At 41.8% G+C, this 25,253-nt stretch overlaps 1 protein-coding gene across 8 annotated transcripts in view; it reads right to left on the reverse strand.

Annotated features, from left to right (window-relative positions):
- The window catches only part of DLGAP1 (discs, large (Drosophila) homolog-associated protein 1), a 542,994-nt gene that overhangs the window by 22,321 nt on the left and 495,420 nt on the right, over window positions 1-25,253 (reverse strand). For all 8 annotated transcript variants that reach the window (XM_006891397.1, XM_006891398.1, XM_006891401.1 and 5 more), the window contains 2 exons: window positions 24,788-24,879; window positions 5,857-6,278 (listed from right to left, as the gene is read on the reverse strand). In XM_006891397.1, the coding sequence (XP_006891459.1) occupies window positions 5,857-6,278; window positions 24,788-24,879 (514 nt within the window). The remainder of the gene's footprint in view (window positions 1-5,856; window positions 6,279-24,787; window positions 24,880-25,253) is intronic.

The following is a 25,253-nucleotide window of genomic DNA, read 5'->3' on the forward strand; positions in this document are numbered from 1 at the left end:
GACTTGATCCCCTGCATCAGCACCTCAGAAGAAAGACCAGCCAATCTGCTTCCATAAAGATCACAGCCAGAAAACCCAGTACAGTAGCTCTGCTCGCAAATCTGAACTGATGGCAGTATTTTTTGGTTTTAATACATTGCACAGATAAATACAGTTTTTGAACCTTTCACGCCTTAAAGTCAAGGGTAATGGAATGAATCTGGAGTCCCCTCAGTAACAGAGAAGAGAGGAAATAGGCACAGGGTTTGAAGTGAATGCCATTCCACAGAAATAACTGTTGTTGGGAGGTGACCAAGTGCTTCAGAGGTGGTCTGGAACCAGCCTGCGATGGCCCAGCTGCTCCTGCACCCAGCTTGCTGCAGCTTGCCCACTCTGCCCACGCCCTGGCATCCACCTCAGCCCCAGGAAGGTGGACCTGACCAGGCTCCCCGACTCCCTTCTAGCACCAGTGCTGTTCCTGGAGACAGCAGTATGCAGGGCAAAGGGTTCTGGACCCAAGGAGGATAAAACACACAGCACACATTTCCTCCACGGTCACTACTTTCAGGTTGATCAGGTCTTACAAAGGGACTATGCAGTGTGTGTGCATGTGTGTGTATGTGCCTATGCATATGGGAGGCCTGAGGGTCCTTCTGAAGTCTCACTTCAAAAGTAAGTTGAGTCTAATGCAGATCTGGGAGGCCACTGTCGCTGCCCCTTTGGGGACGTGGAAGCACAGCCTGCTGCTTTGTGTTCAGGACACAGCTTGGGCCAGGCTGGCTGACTGTACTGACATGGAGACAGCCAGGTACGGCTTCTGGGACCAAACCTGAAATGGGAAGTCCATGGCAGGGCTCATAGCAGCCCCGTGGACTGCTAAGGCCTCCAAACTGAGACTATAAGTCAAGTGTCACTGAGTTGGATACAAATTCCTGGAGAAATTCAGGAGGAACCAACGTGTCTCCTGCACACATACACTACACTTATCAGTTAGTGTCAGATAAAGTCTGGAAATCCCACATCTAAGCTCTCCACCATTCAGGAGGCATAGATTTAGAGGACAATCAGCTGGCATTTTAGCCCAGCACCACTGAAACCCTAGCTACTGCTTTTCCCCTCGGCGTGGACAGCATGCCAGGTCCCAATCACCCAGGACCATCTGGTAGTCTCATTCCCGGTTAGATAATGCCAGACGTATCCATGTAACATACAAGCCACTGTCAAGCAGCACCGAGCCATCTCCTGAGACAGCTGTTTCACACACAAGGGTTTCATTGTCTGTGCAAAGCTTGTATCGTTTTACTTTCAAGGCTGGAAGGACAAGCCCGTCTCAGCTGTCTGGCGTGGAGGGGGCCTGCTCACTGCAGAGTCTCCTTATTTTGTTATCAAAAGAAAAACAAACTATCAAAAGTTAGGGAGTGAAGGTTTAAAGCAAGAGCTAACATCTTTCTTCTACTTTTGTTTTATCAGGTAAAATAATAGCTCCACACGCCCAAGGAATTTTTGAATTCTACTTTTCAAAAGGGAGTTTGGGATAGCAAGATCATGGCTACTCCGTGTCTGTCTCTACTTGTACCTTGCTACCCACATTTGATGAGTTTCAGGTAAACTAGGAAAAATGTTTTTCAGCCACTGGAATTCTAAAACAATGTCCTTTGGGAAGCAGCTATCAGTAGTAAGATAATAGTATTATAAAATGATTGATAGCTGAGCTATTAATTAAGATTGGACTGACTCTTTTCAACTCTCTAATAGAAAAGCAGATGAACATGTTCAGCTGTGCCCTGGAAGAAAGGGCTGGTAACCTACTTCCAAAATGAGCAGCCACTGAAAACTCTACGGAGCACAGCTTTACTCAGAAACACAGGTGGGGTTCCTGCCAGTTGGAATTAACTCAGTGACTCACATGAGTTACTTTCCAGACAGTGTTTACTTATTAAGAGATAGATAGATAGATAGATGTGTATTTCACCCATTCATCAAAGCTGTTTCTCTGGACGCACTCAGATTTTTTAAACAGTATTCATTACTTAGAAATTGATTATATCCACCAAAGAAGATCAGCCTCTCTTTCTTAACGCTGACTTAAGAAACAAAAAAAAAAGTAAGCTAAGTCAAAGAATTTACAACAAACAAAGGCCCTCCGCACATCCAGGCCTAGTTATCAGACCAGAATTCTGGTTGCTAAGGAATCAGACACAGATACATAGGAAGCATTTTATAAGGGTCGGTGCCAAGGGACACACAAAGCATAATTATCTGGTCAAATGTTATTCACGTTGTATCTGTTCTATCAGACAATTCTGTGTGCTGTGACCTTGGAGAAGATACTGCCAGGGAGCTGTTTGGAGGGCAAATAAAACAGCACCTGTCAAAGCCTCTGAGATGTCGTAGGGGCAAACTGTGTAGTCTCTCGTGCACTTGTATCCTCCCTCCTACAGCTTTAATTCAGGCTGATTTTGATTTTACTCCTTTGAAATTAATGGCTTGACCTAGGCATGACAGACTGTTTGGAATTCTGGAATACTAGTAATTTGAGGTTCCTATTTTGCATTTCATAAAAAATGAAAATTATAAAAAACTTTTAAGGACTTGGGAAAGGGAAATGCGTGTCAAGTGCAGGAAGGGACGTGCAGAGCTCACCTAGGCTACTAACAGAACAGCAAGGCTGCCCTTTCAGCCCTATCTGTCGATGAGTGTAGGAATGCTTACTGTCACAAGAAGGTGCCCACTCCAACTTTTGGTGGCCATGCTGAGTTGTTGTTGTTGTTGTTTTTATGTGCTGTCAAGATCCCCGAAACTCATAGCAACACTATGTACAATAGCTCTGAATCCTGCCCTATCCTAAGCCAATCTTATTGTCTCCAACAGACTGAAATCCATTTCTCCAGTCACAGAGGGCAGGAAATGTTTTGGAAGGATTAAAGGACAGTGCAGGAAAGGAAGATTCAGGATGAGATGGATTGACTTATTGAGTATTACATAATGACTTAAGGGAGGGAGGAAGGTATTGCTGAGTCAAATAATGTTTCAAGGCAGAATATCCAAAATATTTTGTGGCCTCAATACATGTATTTATTGTATGTCTAGGAGCTAGACATTTTGAGAAGTGCTGAGGAGATGAAGATAATCAAAAGGGGGAAAATGTAGAACAGAATTCTAAATGCTTATGGACTTTCTGGAGCCACAGATATTGGATGAACCCCCTGAAACTAATTCCATGAGTTAATTATTAAATCTTAAAACAAAAATATCCTCTGACGTCTTCTTTTTTTTTAAAAAAAAATAGTTTTGTTTAGACAGTTAAAAAGATCTATCTTAAATATTGTCTTCTTTTAGGAACTATTGTTGTTGTTGAGTACCAATGAGTCAGAACCAACCCATAGCTGGCCTTCCAGCCGACTAGCAGAAGCAGTATATTAGATGGGAGGTGACTTCCCATCTTTCTTCCACATAGCAGCAGGTGGATTTGAATTGCATACCTTTGCACTGGCAGCACAATTTGTTAATATATATATATATATACACAAATATATATATATATATATATACACACACACACACATATATATATACATATATATATAACACACACACATATATATATACACACACACACATATATATATATATGGGGAGGGGGATGTGTTTATAATTATAATTACAATTATAACAGGTATAGATTAACAATAATGATATAAAATACAATGTATATGAATGATTGTCTAAAAGACAATGTATATGAATGTGAGCAATCTAGTTAAGAAAAAGAACTATATATATGGAATACGTTGACAAAAGCAACTCAAAAGATAAAATTAAAAAAGGATTAGACAGAAATCTCAGGGGCTGTGAGTTTATGTTGATGGCAGAACAACTCAGAAGAGGAGAGTGAGAATGCTTATACAACTCGAAGGAAGCAATCAGCTTATACAACTCGAAGGAAGCAATCAGCTTATACAACTCGAAGGAAGCAATCAGCATCACTAACTTGTACATGTAGAAACTGTCCAAGTCATGTATGTTTTGCTACATATATTCTCAACAAAAGGGTGCTCTGGTAGCCCTAGTGGTAAGGTGTTGTACTGCAAACTCAAAGGCAGCTGCTCCACAGAACAAAACAGGGCAGTCTCCTCTCATGTGATTAACAGCCTCTGAAAACCTGCCAGTGGGTCAGCTAGGAGTTGGTTCTGTCTCAACAGCACACAAAACAACAACAAAATGAAATTTAAAGAAAAAATATTCTGGTACAAATAACAATAAATTGGAAAGGGTAAAAAATAATATATTTTTGAAACTGAGAGATTTGGCTGGCCCATGGAGTTTCATTATGCAAAGTTGTACAGTAATTCCACAAATGAGTTAGAAAAAGCCACATCAGGACAATATTTTTCTAGATGGCTCCCACCCAAAAATGAAAACAGACTTTAATGCATTTATTTCATTCAATTAAATCATTACTTAGATCTTCCATTACTTTAATAATACTTTTCCAGAGGGAACAAAATGCAACTTTGAAATATGCATTTACTACAGACCAATTTATTCTAATTTTGAGGTTGTTAAAAATGTATAAAATTTGCTTCACAATGAGGGAATGTAGTAATTTTTCTTGGTTAGTTGCCAATGTTGTTTCTTTTAGTACCGTCGAATCATTCATGTGGGAAGAGATTGTCCATCTTTTTCCCTCAGAGCATCCAGTGGATTTGAATTGCATACCTTTGGGTTAGCCGTGCAATTCCTTACCACTGAATCACCAATAGGATTTGTTATTTAAAGGCATCGCTTGAAAAATAAGCATATTCAAGGCCTCCAAAAGTAACCTATTTTAATACATTGACTTGGAACGTATGTTAATTACTTTGGTGACTGAAGGTTTATCACCTGTAATGGCTAATTTTCTTTATCACTTTGGCTAGATTATTGTGCCCAGTTGTTTAATCAAACACCAGTCTAGATCTTGCTATGAAGGCATTTTCAGTTGGGATTCACGTTTACAATCAGTTGAATATTAGTAAAAATAATGTGGGTGGGCCTTATCCAATCAGCTGAAGACCTTAATAAAAATGAGATTTCCCAGAAAGAATTAGATCTCAAGTTTGTAACATATATATTGTGCTGGAGTTTCCAGCGTGTCTTGGACTTGTTAACTCTCTAATCACTCACACAAGCCAATTTCTTCAAATAAATCTTATTATCTGTCTGTATCTCTATGTGTTCTCTCTCTCTCTCTCCCCCTCCCTCTCTCTCCCTCTCTCCCCCCTTCCTCTGTCCTTCCCTCCTATTGGATCTGTTTTTCTACTTTTCTATTGGAGATCTATCTATCTTCTATCATCTATCCAACCATCCACCTATCTATTTTTCTAGACAAGCCCTGGTCTTGCCAAAAATCTAAAGGATATATTATATGCCAGCCAGGCTTTGGAATGTAAGCAAGCATGGGTCTCTGTATATTAGCTCTGCTTTAATATTATATTAATGGAAGTAATATAACTATAAATATTTTAAACACCCAACACATATGTGTCTAGGTACCTTCAAACTAGTTGGAAACATTTATAATTTCCTAAGCCCCGGCAACATTTAAGGAGAATCTTGGGGAAGAGGGCCTACGATAGCAACGTGAGGCCTCCAAGGTGAGCTTTGTGCTTTTGGGAGAAAAGCAAGGATGTCTGCATCTAGCTCTTGGGGAAGTGGCCCATCTGCCCGCTGCTTTGTGCTCTGGTGCAGCACTGAGAAACCTGGCTGTGATTTCCCAGCTCTTCTACAAGTTCCACCTGCCAAAGTGAAACTGCAAGCGTCCACCAGTCAGCAGGTGGAGAAGACAACAAAGGTTCCGACAGAGTGGCCCCGGGCGCGAGGCCTGTGGTTACTTACTGTCCTCGGGCAGGCTGTTCTCCCGCTGTTCTCGCTCCATCTGCTGGCACCACCCTTCCATGCGGTCCCGCTCTGCCTGGAGCAACTTCAAAAACCAGTGGCCATCCCGGTGACACACAGACCTCTGGACGGCCTCCAGAGGGTCCTCAGTGATAGAGTCAATCCAAGGGTCCGGGGGAGGCAGGATGGAGGGGTCGAAATCAGCGTCGAAGTCTTCGTCGGCCGCACAGGCGTGGTAGTGGTTTCCCGAGCCCTGGATGCTCACTGTCGAGGTGCTGGCATCCCGGGAGAACTGTCTGGCCATGGGGCTGGGACATGAATTGTCCTCTATCGATTCCAGAGAATTTTCCAGATTGTCATGGAAGTCCAGGTCCGCCTGCACTGCTGTGGTCACACTGTTGGAACGCGTGAATCTGCGGAAGCTTGGAAGAATAGAGAAAAGAAGTTTATTGGTGGGGAGTCTTTCTTAAAGCAAAACTATATTCTTTTTTCTTGGATAGGACCATAAGGGACGTGTATCCTCAGTATGTTGGAGGTGGGCCCTAATATGTATTGATTGCCAGAGCTCTAATGCAAAGAACAGAAATCCATCTGTGTTCAATATGGAACAGGGAACCACAGCTAAGACATTTCAGTGATGGGACAAAATACACAGACAGAATAATGTTCCACCTCCTTCCCAGATCTGGGATGGTTTGAATAAAAAAATCTAGGATTGATAATAGGAAAACAATTCATCACATTAGCTCCTAATCTATTTAAATTGCCTAGAAATGGGGAGGGGGTGGTAAAAGAAGAAAAAATAGCCCATAATTACAGGGACTCTTACACTACCTCATTTCTAAAAAGGCAATGCTGGTAAAACAAGACTTCTTAAAAGCAACCTTATTTACATTTCTTTAGGGTTCTCCTAAAATCACAAATTCTCTCTCAGGAAAGAATAACCTGATTCTTGATTTTTATATATATAAATTATATATAAATGTGTATATCATAATATGGTCCAAAGCCTTTGAAGCAAAGGTCAACGCACATATCTAGAGTTCTTGAGTACTACCTGTCTGTAATATTTTTTTTCTTCCTCATAGTCCTCCTACTGAGGTAATAAGAGAACTTGACAGACTCAATCCAAGCGTCTTTCACATGGAGAGGGATGAGTGAGTGTCTCTCTACCAGCCAGACCAACGCATTTCTCTCTGGCTGACCCCTACAATGAAGGTTAGCAGGATGGGGAAGAAAGGGGAGTCATAAATTCTTTTTCTGAAGAGGGTCAAGGAAAAGTATGAGCCTGAAGTGATTAAAAACAAAACAAAACAGAAAAGCTTCATTGGCCCCTGGAACAAGGAGAAACAATGACAGAGCAGATAAGCTCAATGGCAGCAGCATGAGTCAGCCTACTCCATAAGTCTTGAAGAACTGGACACACTTCTACACTCTCACAACTCACCAAAAAGCTGAACTAACAGAGGCAGACTTCACCTTTGTCTTGTTAGAGAGCTCTCTTCCCTGATAACCGTCTAGTGTTACAGGCTTAGAAACTTTAAGTTAACACTGGTAAGCCTATTCTTTATTTTTCTGCCTTATCTTGATGACTGGGGGCATCTCAGAAGGTTACCATGACCTACAACCAGGAGAAGATAACATAGATGAATGGGACCTTCTAAGACTCAAATCCCTATGCACATCCAAAAACTTCTCCAAAAGGGTAAAAAGGGAAGCCATAGACTGGGAAAAAGTATTTGGTAATGACATGCCAGATAAGGGACTTATATTTAGAATTTATAAAACACTTGAGCACCACAACAAGATAAAGGCAAATAATCCAATAGAAAAATGGGCACAGGACATTAACAGACACGTCACCAAAGAAGATATTCAGATGGCTAACAAGCACGTGAAGAAATGTTCAAATTCCCTAGCTCTAAGAGAGATACAAATCAAAACAACTATGAGCTATCATCTTACCCCAGTAAGAATAGCAAAATTTAACAGAACAGCAAGCAACAAATGCTGGCGAGGTTGTGGAGAAACTGGAACTCTTATTCACTGTTGGTAGAAGTGTAAAATTGTGCAACCACTGTGGAAAGCAGTGTGGCGCTTTCTCAAAAAGTTGCAAATAGAGATACTATTTGACCCAGAAATTCCAATACTGGAATATACCCCAAAGAGACCATAACTGCCACCCAAGCAGATATATGCACACCCATATTTATTGGAGCTTTGTTCACAATAGCAAGGAGTTGGAAACAACCTAAGTGTCCATCAACAAATGAATGGATAGAGAAGCTGTGGTATAGTCATACAATGGAATACTATGCAGCACTGAAAAACAAAGAACTCATGCAATGTTATTCAAAATGGGTGACCCTGGAAGATATTATGCTGAGTGAAGTACCTCAGTCACAAAAGGACAAATACTGCATGGTGCCACTGTTGTAAAACAGGACTGACATCAGGGTTGAGGGGAGACTGAGAAAGATGGGTTAAATAATGTATGCTGCACTGAAACAGATGAGGGAGAAAACTGTTTAAAAGGGATATGTGATTGGTAAGTTTTGTCATGACAGGAGTCCAGAGCGAAGTCTGCACAGTGGAGTGGAGCTGGGGGGAGGGATTGTAAAATAATGAAAGAATTTTTCTTTTATTTTTCCAAGAGGAGTGTAATGGGGTGGGGAAAGGTTGGGAGGGGAGAAAAGTGAAACAGTGAATGAATGGAAACCCAAAGTCTCTGTAAATTTTCACTGAAATGAATAATAAAAAAAAATTGAAAAAAATAAGGTTACCATGTCATTTTCTTTCTGGTCTGTTCATTCTCTAACTTTCATGTCTTCAGGATACCTCCTTCATGGTTCCAAGAGTGCCTCCTAGTCCTTCGCTCTCTATGTCCTATCTATGTGCTCATCTACCAGTCCACTCACCCATCTACCCACTCAGCCACTCCTTCATTTATCCATCCATCCATCCATCGTCCAGCTCAAATTTCACTTACCAGTGGAATTTACCCCCAATCCCTTAGTTAAAAACAGCATTTCTTCCTCTAAATGCTTAGTGTCAACCAAAGAGATAAACATCACCTACTTGACCAGTTCATGATTATATTAGTTTAACATGGCTCATTTGCCAGGCATTTTTCAACTCATATCTCATATTAAATAGTAGTACCAGCCTTAAGGATAGTACACAAAATCATGTCAATACAACATTACCAGATGATACGTCTTTTTCTTAAGTCTGGATCAGTCTATCAAAGTCAATTAAAAGCAATATTATGGCCCATAAACAAAAGAAAAAGAAGAAACAGAGAGCTGTCTAAGAGTTACTGAAAAGAACAGACCGTTACTTACAACCCTATGTTACCAGTCACTAAAAACTTTCATCTAGCCGAGCCACTCTCACTCTTGACCAGCCTCCAGCTCCTGAGTCCTCCAAGCCACTCTTTTTTTTTTTTTTTTAAATTGTTACATCCAAGGGACCCTTGACAACAGCTGCCTCCTGAACATTCCTGCATCGGCGAAGTGTTGCCATGCACTGCGGGTCCCCAGTGTTTGGGGGGTATCCCCCTCTCCTTGGAGCTGCCAGGCAAGATGCTCTGCTTGTATTTCTGCATTCCGGGCCCCTGTCACCATCCACCTGCTTCCTGGGGACTTGGAGACCCAGTGCTCCCAAGCAGCCCTGGCCACCACGAGCTGCCCTTCTCTGTGGAGGCCCTAATGGCTAGGGCTGACCCTTCACATGATGCAACTCAATGGCTGTCCCCCACCACCAACAGTTCGGGCCCTGGGGCTCTCCTTACGGCCCCCTGAGCCAGGTTCTGCCCAACATGTTCTCAGCCACTTGTGTGTCCCCATTCGTGGGCATGGAGCCGAATCCGTGGTATGCTGACTTGCTCTCGCAGCGCTCCTGCGGCTTTTGCACCTGGCCACACCTGTGTGTCCCAGACATCAGAGTTCATCATCCCCCAGTAGCCCTGGTCCTCCAAGACAGAGACCAGGGTCCACAGGAGATGAACACCAGCTGACGGAAGCGGAGGAGAACCATGTTTAAGCTGGAGCAGTTGGAGGAGCTGGAGAAAGCGTTCCAGAAACGGAAAAACGTGGTGGGAAAGAAGTGAGCCTGGCTGGCTGCCCGACTCCACCTCCATGAGGACCAGGTGAGAATCTGGTTCCAGAACCGTCGAGTCAAGTATGTAAAGCAGCAAAAACAGAAGCTGTCAGCCTTGCCTGCCACTCCGGCCTCCATAGGCGAGTCCTCCAACAGCCTTGACCCCAGCATCCAGGGTGATAAATGTCCAGTCGGAAGTGGATAACTGAAGAAAGAGCAGAGCCTCAGCCCAGGGCTGTTCCTCCTGTGACGCCCACTGGACCACCTGTGGGGATAAAGAACCTCACAGAGCCAGAGGGCACCAAAGGAACTGCTGTCTGTCAAGGGGCTTCTAACAGAAGGGCATCACGTAAAGGTTAGAGTTAGAGACGATGACCCTCAGCAAAAACAAAACAAAACAAAACAACCCCCAACAAACTTTCATCTACAAGTGGATACACAGGCAGACAGACAAGACAAACATATGCACAAGTGAAAAAAGACTACCTTCAAGATCCCACATCGACTTGGCAGATGATAAACATGAGTATTTATTTGTATATGCAGCAAAAAGTCCAGGGAGATAATAGGACAATATTCTGTAAATCTCTTATCCATAATCGAACACCTAGAGTCAATAGGTCACTGGTCATGGGGCCTCTCAACCACTGTCTCAGGGAATACTGAGGTGAACTGGCACAAGATAGTCAGTGCTCTGCATTCTACTTTGGTGAATAATAACTGAGGACCTTAAAACTTTTGAGAAGCCATCTAAGGTGCAACCATTGGTCCTTTCCTGTCTGGAACAAAGAAGAGGGAAGAAAATCAAAGTTACATAGAAATAATCAGCCCATAGTACCAATGAACCTTGTGACCTTCAACTTCCATGACTCTGGGGCAGAGGAATTAGATGGTGCACTGGCACCACTGCTGACTGCTCAGAAAGGGCTCAATGGGATGTCCTAGATAGCGTGGGAGGTAAATTAGAACAAAGCTAAACATCACAGTGATGTCCAAGCCTTCTGTGACTGTAACTCATGTGACTGTGGCCCTTAGCCTCCTCTGGAGCCTGGAATGGAACTTACCCCTGAGACACAATTTCCAGCCCCAAAACAGACAGGCCTATGTTCTTGTCTGGTGCCCTTGAGTCAAGGATGACCCATAGGCTAGAGACAGGCCTCCAGGGTAAGGACAAAGAAGATTTGTCAGAAACAGACAAGTAGTTACTTATAAAATGGTGGGTGGCCTGGGAGTAACAAGGAAAACGTAACAGGATCTCAATAAATCTACTTTTGTCTCACAGAGGAGAAGTGATAAGAAAAAACCCCAACAGCTGGAGTATTGATTTTTTTCTATTATTAAAGCCCGCTGCCATAGATTTCGACTCCTGTGTGCAGAGCACAACTGGTCATTTGGTACCTTCTGATCTGCAGGAACATCACTATTCTTTTCTTTCTTCCAAGGTTCCTCTGGGTTCGAACCACCAACCTTTTGGTTAGTAATCAAGTGCTTAACTCAGTGCACCACTCAGGGAATCAAGTGTCTGTTATTACGATGGTCAAAGTGACCAAATAAGTTATGTGATTTTTAGATGCTGTCAAGTCAACCACAACTCCTAGCGATCCTGTGAACAGACGAGAACCTGGCCCTCTCCGACTCCCTCCTCCTCATGTCCTCCAGGCTCAGTCCAACAAGCTGTCACTGCGCCCATCCATCTTGCTGAGGGTCTTCCTCTCTTTCTCTGATCCTTTCCCTTTCCCAGAATGATGTCTTTTTCCAAAGGACTAGCCCCTGCTGATAACAGCCCACAGTATATCTCATAGAAATAGGTGGTAGTCTCAGCTTTTCACTCTGTGAAGACAGATGGGCAAAACAGGCCTACCTCACTGTGGGCTGCTTTTAAGAAATCACTGCTGTTGAAGGCTTAGATCTGGTCATACTCCTAAGGTCCTTGACTGCACAATGGGTCCCTCCCTCCAAATAGGTCACATAGTATGAGTGCTGGAAAGCAGCACAACAACAGTGAAAGGAAGATTTTGCTGCAATCATTCTTCACACAACCATGAATTTCTCGGCAGCAGGAGGTAATTTCTACATTCTTCCTACTTGCCCCCAAATGTGAAATTCCATCTCCTGCAGCCAAGCTTTCCCCTCACCATGTGGATTGGATGAAACCACTGAAACCATTGACATTTTGGCTGTTCTACTACTATGAAATCCCAACTATAAAAACATGAAGCACCACTTTCCAAGATTATGTATTGCCAGAAGCATTCCATTTCAAAATTTAGAGGCCTCCTTGGCCCTCATTGTTCTCCATAGGCTGAACTTGCCAAAGTCGGGGTCTGCTCCCCATCTCAGAGAGCCTGACCTGCTTTCCTGTCCTCTATTTTCATCGGCAGACACAAAATCCCACTGCCAACATTCCTGAGAGGCAGCTCCTGGCTGGGGAGCTGGTAAATGTATCTACCCTCTTAAGAAAAAAAAAAATGACTTGGCAGTAGATTAATGGAGGTTTGCAGTTTAGTCACCCAGAAAAGAAATAAAAGTTAAGCAAAATTAAAATGGTTTGGGATTAAAAGCGGTGCCTTTGAACTCAGGCAACCCTGTCCAGGCGACTGTGTTTCTATCAATTAAGTTCCTTAAGCAAGCTCTGTCTTCCCCCACAGCTTTCAAAGAATGTTCTGCTCTACAAAACATTTTATGTCTTTCATGTGAAACGTTCCTTCTGGGCGAAGAGTGCAGCCAAGCTGTTATAGTTGTTTTAAAACATTGATAAGAACACCAAACAATGACTAGATTAACATCTATACTTTCAAAAATATACAGCCCTAAATATTCCCTTAGGAAATTGCAGTGGCCCAGTGGCAAGGAGTGGTGTTACTATCTCAAAGGTTTCTTGCAGGAGAAGAACGGGCAATCTCCTCCAGGGGCATTTACTGCCTTTTAAAGACTGCTGGTGGTCAGCTAAGAGACAGTTCTGACTTGACAACACATGGCAACAACAATAAATGTTCTTTAACATCTTCTCAAAACCAAAGGAGAGTTTAGCATCACTAGTTTTAAAAAGGTATGCCTTAGGCATTCTACTCTTTCAAGAACTATCTTCACGGGATCAAATTGACAACAGCAACTTGAAAGATCAGACAGGAAGGCTAGAGGCCAGTGAGTTTAGAATTAATGTCGGAGGAACAACTCAGAACAGGATAATGGTCACACAACTTGAAGAATGTAATTGTGTCACTAAATTGTACAAGTAGAAACTATTGCGTTGGCACACACTTCACCCTTGCAATGCATTCTCAACAACAACCACAAAAAGAAAAATAATTTAAAGGAAATATATATATATATCTTCCTTGATAATGGATTATTTCAACCCAAAAGCTAGACTCAGTGGGAAAGTTTCCAAAGTCACAATTTCCAGCCTCAGAGCGTCCTCAGTCCCATACCCTGCAGACAGTGTGCAATGATGACAACTGTGAACAGCACCAGCCAGCGTTCCCATCCAAGGAGCAGACACCAGGACACCAAGATGGCCCAGACGGCTGTGGACCGGTGTGGACACAACACCTATCCTTAAGCAGTCAGTGTGAAGCCACCTCTGATGCTGCTGCATGTTTTTCCAGTGAAACAAGCTAGCGTTCTTAGATACAAGACTTCTACTCTCTCGCCCCCACTGTTCTGTGCAGCATATAACAAACCCACACAGAGGTGGTAAATTGTAGTGGTACTATTCCCAGAGCTTCACTTTCCTCTGAGACTTCTGGCTCTGTTCTTGTCTACAAGCTAAGCATCACTAGTGTCCCTGTAACATGCATGCAAGTGTCCAGGATGTGGCACTCCCATCACGAGCGTTTTCTTGGGAGCCTAGCTAGACCCATCCACTGTGGAACGTTCTTGTTCTGGTTACCATCTTAATCCTTCTTATCCTCATGGTTGCTTTGTGGGGCTAAATCTAGTTTCAAAGGCAACATGCCAGTCCTGTGTTGTTCTTTCTTCTTCATTTTCTTTTAGACAACTTCTATTAAATCTCTGTCAGGACTAAACCCATGTGGGTTTACAAATGCAACCTTCAAAAGGGCAACCATCTTGCATTTTGTGAACTAGCACTCTAAATGATGCAAAGCCAAGGTCATGCAAAGTCTAATCATGTAAAAGAAAAGATAGACATTAAAAAAGAAGAAAAAGGTATGGGAGACTCTGAGATAAAGAATAAAATTATAAAACAAAAGAATAAAATTATCCTAAAAAAAGATTGACTCGTTCTTGACAGATCAGCTTCCAGATAAGAATAGTATGTGGAGAAACACAACCTGTGTTCAAAAGCTGACAGGAACTCTGCTGTTCCCTATTCATATGTGGTTAGTGTTGTCATCTAGCAATAGATTTTAACACTATCTTGAAACAAGCACCTGTGGATTACTTTAAACCTTTCATGTTCTTCTTTGTTTTACTTGGAGAGCTCATTAAGCAAAGGAAAACAGAATAGATTTTTAACATAAGTTTCTTTTTATTTCAAATAGTTGTGATGCATGTGTCAAATAAAATGATCCTGTTGTTAGGTGCCCTTGAGTGGACTACAACCCATAGTGACCTAATGAACAACAGATCTGAACCTTGCCCTAGCCCAAGCCATCCTCACAAACGCTGATATGTTCAAGTCCATTCTTCCAGTCACGGGTTAATCCATTTTGTTGAGGGTCTTCATCTCTTTTGCTGACGCACCACCTTTTCTAGCATGATGTCTTTTTTCAAGGTCTGGATCTTCTAACAACATGCCCAAAGTATGAGACAAAGTTTCACCATCCTCGCCTCGAAGGAGCACTGCCCTGGCTGTATTTTCTCCAAGATAGGCTGTGCTGTGAAGTCCATGGGATGGAAAACATGAGCCATGTTAGCTAACAGCACCTGAGGGGCTCCGATATGGTGCTGGGCGGCACTAACATCCTGTAGATGCTCTTCCTTGTGGGAACTTGGTTAAGATGCAGCAAAGCATCCTTGAACTGAATGTGTCCCCAGGGGAACTGCTTGGCCTTAGCACCTTGAGTGTTAAGTCACAGCTAGTGGCTGCTGAGCTGAGGTAACTAACAAACCCTGAGCGATCTCAACAACTACTTTTCACCCATTCTTGCCTTTGGAGAAATACAGGTTATAGATCTCTAAGTTTGAGTGGCCAGTTTTCTTTAGGCAAATGGAGTGATCTATAAAAATGTATAAAATGGTGGGAGGTGGGAAGGAAGGAAGAGGAGAAGTGACAAGCAAGGAAAGAAAAGGAAAACAGGGGGAAGAGAGAATGAAAATACAGAACAAAGGAAGAAGAGAGAGGTGTGGGGCCTATCAGGAATCATGTCAAATTATTCCAGGCTTTTGAAATTTGAAGCCCATGGTGGCCACACCTTCCCAGCTCAGGTGTATTGGAAAGCACTATTTGTTTAGATCAGAGTATTGTTAACTTGGCAAGGAAGAAGAACTGATAAATAAACCCTCCAGGGTGGGTGCCAGGTTAGGGGGTACATGCAGTCCCCAGATTACAAGTGAGTGCTGTTCCTAAAGTCCTTCTTTAAGTTGGGAGTGTATGTAAGTAAGGGATAGTTTGGTGCATTCGAATCTAGCGTCCGCTGTCAAATGTCTGTATCTAGCATATAGTGCATCTTTCTGGGGAAAAAAAAATAAAATTAAACAAACATCTCCGTTTACATCCCAACATCTTTAACATATTTGTTGTTTGTTGTTAAGTGCCCTAGAGATGAGCATGACTCTTAGCCTCTTAGTGACCCTATGAACAAAAGACTTGAACTCTGTTCTATATAACTATTGTTGTTTCTCTACATTCATAGAGTTTACAGAGGCATGTTGTTTAGGAAGTGGATGCCACTTCTGCTTCCAAGCCTGTCTCAATCTTGGAGCTCCACCAAACACTGTCCATGACGGGTAACCATTATGGCATTTGGCACATTAATGGCACAGTGTTCAGCATCACAGCAACCACATAAAACATAATAATGTTTTGGTGCAAACCACAAAGCAGTAACCATTTGTTATTAAACTGCTGTATATATCTTGGAATTTTAATATCAGAGACTTCCCAGAGTTGGCTTGCAGCAGCAGGTGGGATGTGAGGTGGATGTTTATTACCCAGGGAATGTCTGTACTACAAGGAAGCCGCAGAGGGCGGATCAACTCAGATCCTGGGTTGGCAAGAAGGAGACATTTTTGACTGCCAACGGCCTTGCCAAGTGTTGTACCTGAACTAGATGTCAGATTCTGTCTCCATTCTGGTCTTTTGTCTTAATATCTTGCTGCTTTGTTGAAAAGACACAGACCACTGCAAGTTTCAATGTTTATGTATTTAATAACTTGTGATCAAAAGAGGTCTTTTATTGTACTTGACATTGTGCTTAAGAGAAAATAAAGCTCCTGACTGATTGCTTGTTCCGTCTTGTTATGGAGCCATGGTTTTCATGGATGACATAAGGGCTTCAGAACTGGATTTGGGTTACATGAAACAAAAAAAGGCAATAGAGGTGCTTTGGATCAAAATGCAAAATGTATACAATACTATTCACTGATGCAGTCATCTCCAGAGAGGGTGGGAGCTCTCATAACAGAGTACCAATGCTTTCCAAACAGAGTAGGGAAACACTGCATGGCTCAAAATCAGGAAGGGTATGCATCAGGAATGCGTCCTGTCTCCATACCTTTTCAATTTATGTGCAGAACAGATTTTTCAGGGGCTGGGACTTATGAGAAGGAATGTGGCACTAGGATTGGAGGAAGACTCAACAACAACCCAACCTTGCTTGCTGAAACTGAGGAAGACCTGTATGGCTGGCTGCAAAAGGTCAATGACACTAGTCTTCAATATGGACTGGAGCTCAATATTAAGAAGACCTCTCTACAATTACTGAAGACAGGGTGTTAAAACATTTCAGTACATCAACAAGTTAAGTAAAGTCTTACCTCCGCTTAACACATCCAGTTGTGAAGTCCAAAGTGTACCAAAATAAATTACAAATATCTTACTGTTCTTTCAGATGATGGCTGACATGGGACAGGAAAAGCCCAAATCCTGCACCACATACACACATACCCAGTCTTTCTTGTTCTTGGCTAAGATTTCTCTAAATTAGAGGTCCTCACAGAAGTACAGAAACCTGATAAACATGGGAATCTGCAGCAAGGCCAGGTCCAGGAGAGGCAGTGTAGATATCAAGTCACCATTTATACATGAAGCCACCCTAGAATTGAGGAAACACTACCAGGATAGTGAAATAAGAGGTTATTGATGCTAGCTCTATTCAACTTTAGAGGGAGCTCTGGAGGCCTGGTTTATAGGGCCTTGTGCTGCTAAGCCAAAGATCCCACATCTCTGGTGGTTCAAATTCCCAGAAACTCTGAGGGAGAAAGATAAGAGATCTCCTCTGGTGTGAATTACAGGCTTGGAAACCCAGTGGAGGGTCAGCTATAAATTCTTCTGACACAATGGCAATGAGTAGTATTGATTTTGGTTTATCATTTGATAGATCAAAAAGTAAAGTCAAGCTCTTGACTGGAATATTGTTTTCCCCCTTCTTTGGCTCTGATATTTTCCCAGTAAATTCCAAGGCAGAGAGTTGTTACTGTTATTGTTATGTGCCCTAGAGTCAGAACAGACTCAGTTGACCCTGCAGAGGATTTTCAGAGACCTTAAATTGTATGTGAGTAGACTGCCAGATTCAAATTGCCTGCTTTTCAGTTGACAGTGCAACCTTTTTTACACAGTAGGCCACCAGCACTTCTTAACTTGTGATGTTGTGTACCATCGAGTTGGAACTGGCCTATAGCTGACCCTCCAGCAGGTTTTCAGAGGTAGTTAATCAAGAGGTAGATCATCGCCCATCCTTCTCCTGTGGAACAGCTGGTGGCCTCAAACTACGTACTTTCGGGATTGCAGCACAGCTTTTTGTCACTAAGCCACCAGAACTCCCTTAATTTATGGTTGTTGTTGTTTCTGTTGATTGCCTTAGAGTCAAGCACAACTCATAGCGACCCTATGAACAAAGGGCCTGAAGTCTCTCTACAACTATTGACATTTATCAAAGTTCATAGAGTTTCCAGAGGCACATTATTTAGGAAGTGGATGCCACTCCTGCTTCTTTTATGTGTTTTGTTGTTGTTAGATGCTGTCAAGTCAACTACTCCTCCTAGCAACCATAGGAACCACAGACTGGAACCTGGCCTTGTACACAACCACCACCATTTACATCATGTTCAACCCACTGTCACAGTCACTGTGTCAGTCCATATCGTTGAGGATCTTCCGCTTTTTAGCGGGCCCTCTCACTTCTCAGCATGGTATCTTTTCCAAAGACTAGCTCCTTCTGACAATATGCCATAAATATATCAGATACTACTCATTTTACCTCTTTGAATCTCTCTCTGTTTAAATAGTCACATACAATTAGTAAAAGACTGCATGAGTGTGACCTTAAAAAAAACCTTAAAAAAGACCTTAAAAAAGATCTGAAAAGGTCAAAGTATTTTAAAGTTAACTGTTTCCCAAAGGAAGGTTGAAGAATATTTATAACACAAAAATATTCTACATTCAATAAGGTAAAGTTTGTAATATCTCACATTTCATCAATAGCATGCATGAAAAAGAAGGTCAATACAGTGCAAAAAATAAACAACTAAACACTCAACAGAATCTCCAACCCCAGACACATTGCTGTTAATCAACCCTATAGAATCCCAGGATGAAATGAAAAGAAACACAACACAGAAGTAGTTCACAGAGAGACAAAAACAGTACAATTCCATTCCAGGTTTCCAAGAAGTTGGAAGAAATATGGAAGAGTTAGAGGCACATAAGGTGGCCTAGTGCCAAGAATCTGCTCTGCTATCCTGAAGGAATGATGTTCAAAGCCAGCAGCTCCTCCACAGGAGAAGGATGAACAATCTCCTCCCATGCAATTAACTGCCTCTGAAAACCCACTAGACGGTCAGTTCTGATTCTATGGTACACGACAATAACAACAAGGTGTAAAAAAAGTCTCAGGTCGAAGTTGCAGATTTGAAAACTACGAGGTCTGAGGTTAAAACTGCTGTGAAGGAGAGAAGACATTGCAGAAGTAAAGAGTGGTGAACCTGAATTTATTATAGGAATTGTTGCCGCTGTTGGGTGTTGTTGGGTTGTAGACGACTCACTGCAACTCTGTGAACTAAAGACCTGAACAATTGTGTAACTTTTATTGTTTCTTCATGTTCATAGTTTCCAGAATCAAGCTGTTTTGGAAGTGGATGCCACTCCTGCTTCCAATTACAGCAACAGAAACTTTCAAATAAAATGCACAAAGAAAAAAATATTTTTAAAAAATTAACATGGAATCAGTATGCCACTCCTGCTTCCAATTACAGCAACAGAAACTTTCAAATAAAATGCACAAAGAAAAAAATATTTTTAAAAAATTAACATGGAATCAGTAAATCTGGCAAATATAAGCAAATAATTAGAGGTCTCAGAATAGAGAAGACTGGCGCGGCAGGGGATCTCACCCACTTGCTCACTCATTACCATCGTCATTACCCTCCAGTAGGAATCACAGCTGATCGACCTCCATTGGGCTCTAAAGAGCACAGGAGAAGATTGTTCATGTTTCTCCTGAGGGGGCAGTGGTGGATTCGAACTACCAGAGAAGCGTGTTACAGATAACGTCACTAGAGCTCCCTAGCAGGGAATGTTGTTTGTTGTTATGAACCTTCCAGTCAGAATAGACTGGCCATCTTTCTTACATGGAGAAGCTGGTGGGTTTGAGTTTTGGGGCTGACAATGCAGCTCCTTACCATTAGGCCAACAGAACTCCCTAGCAGGAATGCTGTTGTTGTTAAGTGCTGTTGAGCTGAGTACTATCATAGTGACCCTATGAACAATAAATCTGATCTCTGTCCTCTCCTGAGCCATCTGTATCATCCTTGACACATGTGAGTCCATGGCTGCAGACACTGTATCAATCCATCTTGCTGAGGGTCTTCCTCTCTTTCACTGACCCTCCGCTTTTCCAAGTATGATGTCCCTTTCCAAAGAATAGCCTCTCCTAACAGCATATCCAAAATATGTATGGCAAAAAAGGGGACGGGGAAGTGAAAAGATCTTCCAGTAGTAAGAAACTGTGCAGCAATTCCAAAGGCATACAGATCAAATCCACCAGCTACTCTGTGGGAGAAAACAGACAGTCTCCTGTGTGATTAACTGCCTCTGAAAACCCATCAGACGGTGAGTGATGAGTCGGTTCTGACTTGATGGTAAACAGCAACAACAACACAATGACCAAAAGGTTCCAAATCTGACAGAAATAATAAACTCACAGATTCAAGAAACATGAAGAAAACATCAAGGAATGCAGTGGTCAAATTGCCTGGCTCCCCCAGGAAGGATATCCTCTATGAGTGGTGAGTTCCTCCACAGTGGTCAACAGGATGAGAGAGCGTGGGCACAAGGCTGTCCGATGGCGCTATTCAGCGATATCCGGAGGTGAATGGTCTCAAAGTATAGGAGGGTGGTCAGATTTGCCGCTGTGCTTAAGGTCACATCTGCGTACCAGCAAAAAGCATGCTAGTTGATCCTGTGGGAAAGTGCCCCTAATTGGCTTATAAAACAGGAACTGGGGAAGGATAGCTGATGTTTGATGAAGGTGACAAAGCCTCACTGGCCTGAGAGAAGCAGCCTTATTTCAGACCCATGGATTCATTCACCGTCAGGCTTGAGCCTGATTGTTGTGGACTCGATTCTGATAGCAACCCAGGAGGACAGAACAGAACTGTTCCATAGACTTTTAAAGTTTCTAAGGCAAAACTTTAAAAAGCAGATTCCACGTCTTTCTTCTGTGGAGGAACCACTGACACTGTGGTTAGCAACTGAGGGCTTTAGCCATTTTGCCACCAACAATGCTCCTTAACATGATTACGTTTAAACAGCACATCTCTGTGCAAGGACCGCACAATGAGACATTCATGGAGAACTGACATGGCACTATTATCATCAATATGCTTTTGTTACTGGGTACCATTGAGTCATAATAGACTCTTAGCTGACCCTCTTGCAGGTGTTCAGAGGCAGTAAATTGTATTGGAAGAGATTTCCCATGTTTCTCCTTTAGAGCAGCAGGTAGATTTGAACTACATGCCTCTGGGTTGGCAAAGCAGCTCCTTACCACTAGTCCATCATAGTTCAGTATACTTAACGGCAAATGTTCTAGGAAGGTTAGAATGCTCCATTCTGAGTCTCTTTTCTTGCAGCTTGTCTGGTTATCTTGGCATTTCTTTTTTAATAATAAATGATTAATTTATTCCTTTTGTTCTGATTTGGAACACCTAAGAGTATCCCAAGTTTGCAAGCCCATATCTTAATAAACAAATCAGTGAAGTGGAATTTGCTTTGTCTGCTTTGGTTCCTACAATGTGATCTGTCAAAGGTGCTAATGAGACTCCCCAGCTCTCATCAAGCCTCTCCATCTTTCTTTCTTTGTACTATCTCTTGCCTTCTTGGCTGTCTTGGTTCTTTCTCTCACTTATTGTTGGTTTGTTGCCTCTTAGCAGTGTGTCTATTTGGGGAAGGAAGGGAGAGATTGCTATGAGCCATTCAGTGTGAACATATCAACCACCTCTTCATTTTCACTGAGTCATTTAAAAACGGAAAAATCCTCCAGCTGGCAGCAGCTAATCTCATCTACCCAATTTTGCTTTTTAAGATTCTGTCTAAATTAATGACAACCAGCAAAGTTTAATAAAGTACTATAGATAGAAACAGCAGATATAAATAATCTAGGCTGAGCTTGTTTGACAATAGACTTCTTTTGGTTTAAATAATCATTAATATAAACTATAAAATGCTAATTTATTTTGCAATGTTTAATGATAAAGTGTTGAATATGTTTTGCAAAGCTAAATACCAAAAATTGTCTCCTTTTTTTACCTTTATGAGCAACTGACCAGCTCAAAATCCTAAAAAATTCATTGCATGTTAACTTTTAAATAGCATAGGAGTTGTCATTGATTATAGCCATACAGTACATTACTCAGCATAAGAAATTTTAAATATCATTTAAACATATATGTGTATCTATCTATATACATGAAAGTGTAGTGGTTTAATCAATCAGTAGGAGTTGTGTTGCTAGGCTAATGGTGGCTGGTTTGAATCCATCAGTGGCTCTGCAGGAGGAACATGAGAAATCTCCTGAACAATTTTACCATTTATAGCCTGTGAAAACCTGCTGGAGAATCAGCTGTGAGTTGGTTCTGACTCAGTGACAGTGAGTTTGCATTTTGAATATGTATATATAGAAGCTCATATATATGAAGAGTCAAGAGAAAGCATCTTGGATAAACAAAACATTGCATAACATGGATGAGTCTAGAGGAATTATTTGAGTGGTATGAGTCAATTACAAAATTATAAGAACTTTACTATAGGAGAGACAGGACACATCCCTGGTGCACACCCTTCCCAATTTTGATACCTTTTCAATTTATATGCAGAACAGATTATCTGGGAGGCTGGGCTCTATGAGGGAAAATGTGGCATCAGGATTGGAGGAACATTCATCGAAAATCTGTGTTATGCAGATGACACAACCATGCTTGCTGAAACTGAGGAGGACCTGAAGTGCTTGCTGCAGGGCAATGAATGCAGCCATCAATATTATTTGAGTCTCAAAATCAAGAAAGAAAGATTCTCACCATTGGGACAATTGGCAGTATCATAATGGATGGTGAAGAGATTGAGATTGTTAACAGCTTTAGTTTGCTTCGTGCCACAGTCAACACTCTTGGCACCAATAGCCAGGAAATCAAAAGATGTATTGCGATGAGAAAGTTTGCTGTTAGAGACCACTCCAAAGTACTGAAGTGCAATGATGTCACTCTGGAGACTAAGGTGTGCCTGGCACAGTCCATAATCTTTGCAATCACTTGCTATGTGTCAGAGAGCTGGACAATAACTAGGGTGAATAGAAGAATTGCTGCCTTTGAGCTGTGGTGCTGGAGAAGAGTATTGAATACACCATGGACTGCCACGAAAATGAACAAGTTCTTCCTAGAGAGAGTTAAACCAGGTTGATCCTTGAGGCAAGGATTCTGAAGCTTCATCTAACATACTTTGGACATGTTGCAAGGAGGGACTGGTCCTTGGAGAAGGACATCATGCTGTGAGGGTGGAGGGGCAGTGCAGGCAAGGAAGACCCTCTATGAGGTGGATTAATTCAGTGACTGGGGTAATTTGGGTAGTTATGTCAGAGACAGTGAGATTGGCACAGGCTAGAGCAGGGTTTAGGGCTATAGTACAAATGGTCGCTGTGAGTCACAGCCTACTCGATGGCACCTAACAACAACAAGGAACTATAGGAGAGCTCTGGTGGCCTAGTGGCAAGAAGCTGCACTGCAATCCTCAAGGTGGTTGGTTCCAGGTCTTCAGCTGTTCTGTGGGAGAAGGATGGGCACTCTCCTCCCGTGTGATTAACTGCCTCTGAAGAGTTGGTTCTGACTCTTCGGTACACAACAACAATTACTATAAAATCATTACTACAGAATCATTCTTAAATGGTTACCAAGGATGGAAAGGGAGGGAGGACTTAAAACTAATCAATAGATAACATTTTCTAAGTTGAGTAAAGAGAAAGGTAGTAAGGTGTTGATCAGGCATTTTAATTTCTTAATTTTATTAATTAATTTCAGTGAATGTTACTAAAAGTATATATGTTTGAATGAAAAGCTAGTATGATTTGTAAACTTACTCTCAATAACACACTAAATCAAATTAATTATAAAAAATTGAATAAGCTGCACACCCACATTTATTGCTGCGTTGTTCACAACCGCAAATAGATGGAAACAACCCAAATGTCCATCAACAAATGAATGGATAGAGAAACTGTGGTATAGTCACACAATGGAATACTATGTAGCACTGGAAAACAAGGAACTCAAAATATTTCACAAAATGGGTGACTCTGGAGGACAATATGCTGAGTGAAATATCTCAGTCACAAAAGGACAAATACTGCATAATACCACTGTTAAAAACAGGACTGACATAAGGATTGGGGGAAACTAAGAAAAGAGGAATAAATAATATACATGGCATTGAAACAGATGAGGGAAAGAATTGCTTTAAAGGAATATATGATGAGATATTATTTGCATGACAATAGTCCAGAATAAAAGCTGCATAGTAAAGTGGTCTAAAGAGGGGGCAGACTGTACAGCAATGAAAGAGATTTTTTTCAAAGAGAAAAGTGAACTGGGGGAGGGCAGGAAGGAAAATGTGCTACAGTGAATAAATGGAAATCCAAGTTCTCGATAAACTTTCATTAAAATCTCAATGAAAAGAATGAAACTGAGTAAGCTTCTTTCAAAGAGCGACAGAGGTGGTGATTCAGGACACCGAAAGAAAGAAGAGGGCTGGGGTTGTCTCTCCTTTCCTTCTTCACATTCATCCGCTCACTCACCATTCACTGAGTATGCACTAAATGCCAGGCACTGTTAAGTACTAGAAATTTTTAAAAAATAATAAAAAGGGTTAAGTCTTAACAGTCTAAAATGAGGAGGGGTTTTGAAGATGGATTTGACAGTTCAAGAGTGTACCCCGTGTTTGTGTGTGCAAAGCACCTCCTGTGTTGCTTGCAAAACCTTTGCTCCAGCACTAAGTATAGAAGGTAATTAGATGATATTGAGTCTAACTTATGCTCCAAACACGCCATAAAGTTATTGAGTGGAAAACACCATGGACACTTGTAGGTTTACCATTGGGAGTAATACTTGTCTCATATTTGCCAAAAATGGAGATGAGGGAGGACCAAGCGGGAAGACTCACCACTTCTCCTCTTCTACTTGCACTCCTACGGACTGGAACTTACTGGGCACTTTGTGCTCATCTGTTTTGTCAGGTTCTTCAGCGTCGTCGACCTGGAGAGACAATCAAATAATTGGAAATGTCACAAGCTCATCATCTCAGAAAAAGAAATTAATCTTCTGTTACATTCCTAGAATGGTTTGCGATTTCTAGGTTTATGTTCAAGATTTTCCTATTTGATGAGACCCAACATGACCTTATGAGCATGCTCTCCCAACTGTGCTAGTGTTGGTGAAATGCAATTCCATCACTCACCAAATGCCTTATCCTCTGCTGATTTTTGGGCACATCCTTACCTCAAAAGCACTGCCTGAAAAGTATCACTATGTGAGAAGGGAAATCGATGTGAAAATGTATTATCTGAAGTTTGGAATTTGCAGATTACAAAATATGATTTGAGAAATGAAAATCACTCTTTATAGAAAGT

Source organism: Elephantulus edwardii, unplaced genomic scaffold (assembly GCF_000299155.1).
Source record: "Elephantulus edwardii isolate Elephantulus edwardi_28Jun2011 unplaced genomic scaffold, EleEdw1.0 scaffold00097, whole genome shotgun sequence".
NCBI lineage: Eukaryota > Metazoa > Chordata > Mammalia > Macroscelidea > Macroscelididae > Elephantulus > Elephantulus edwardii.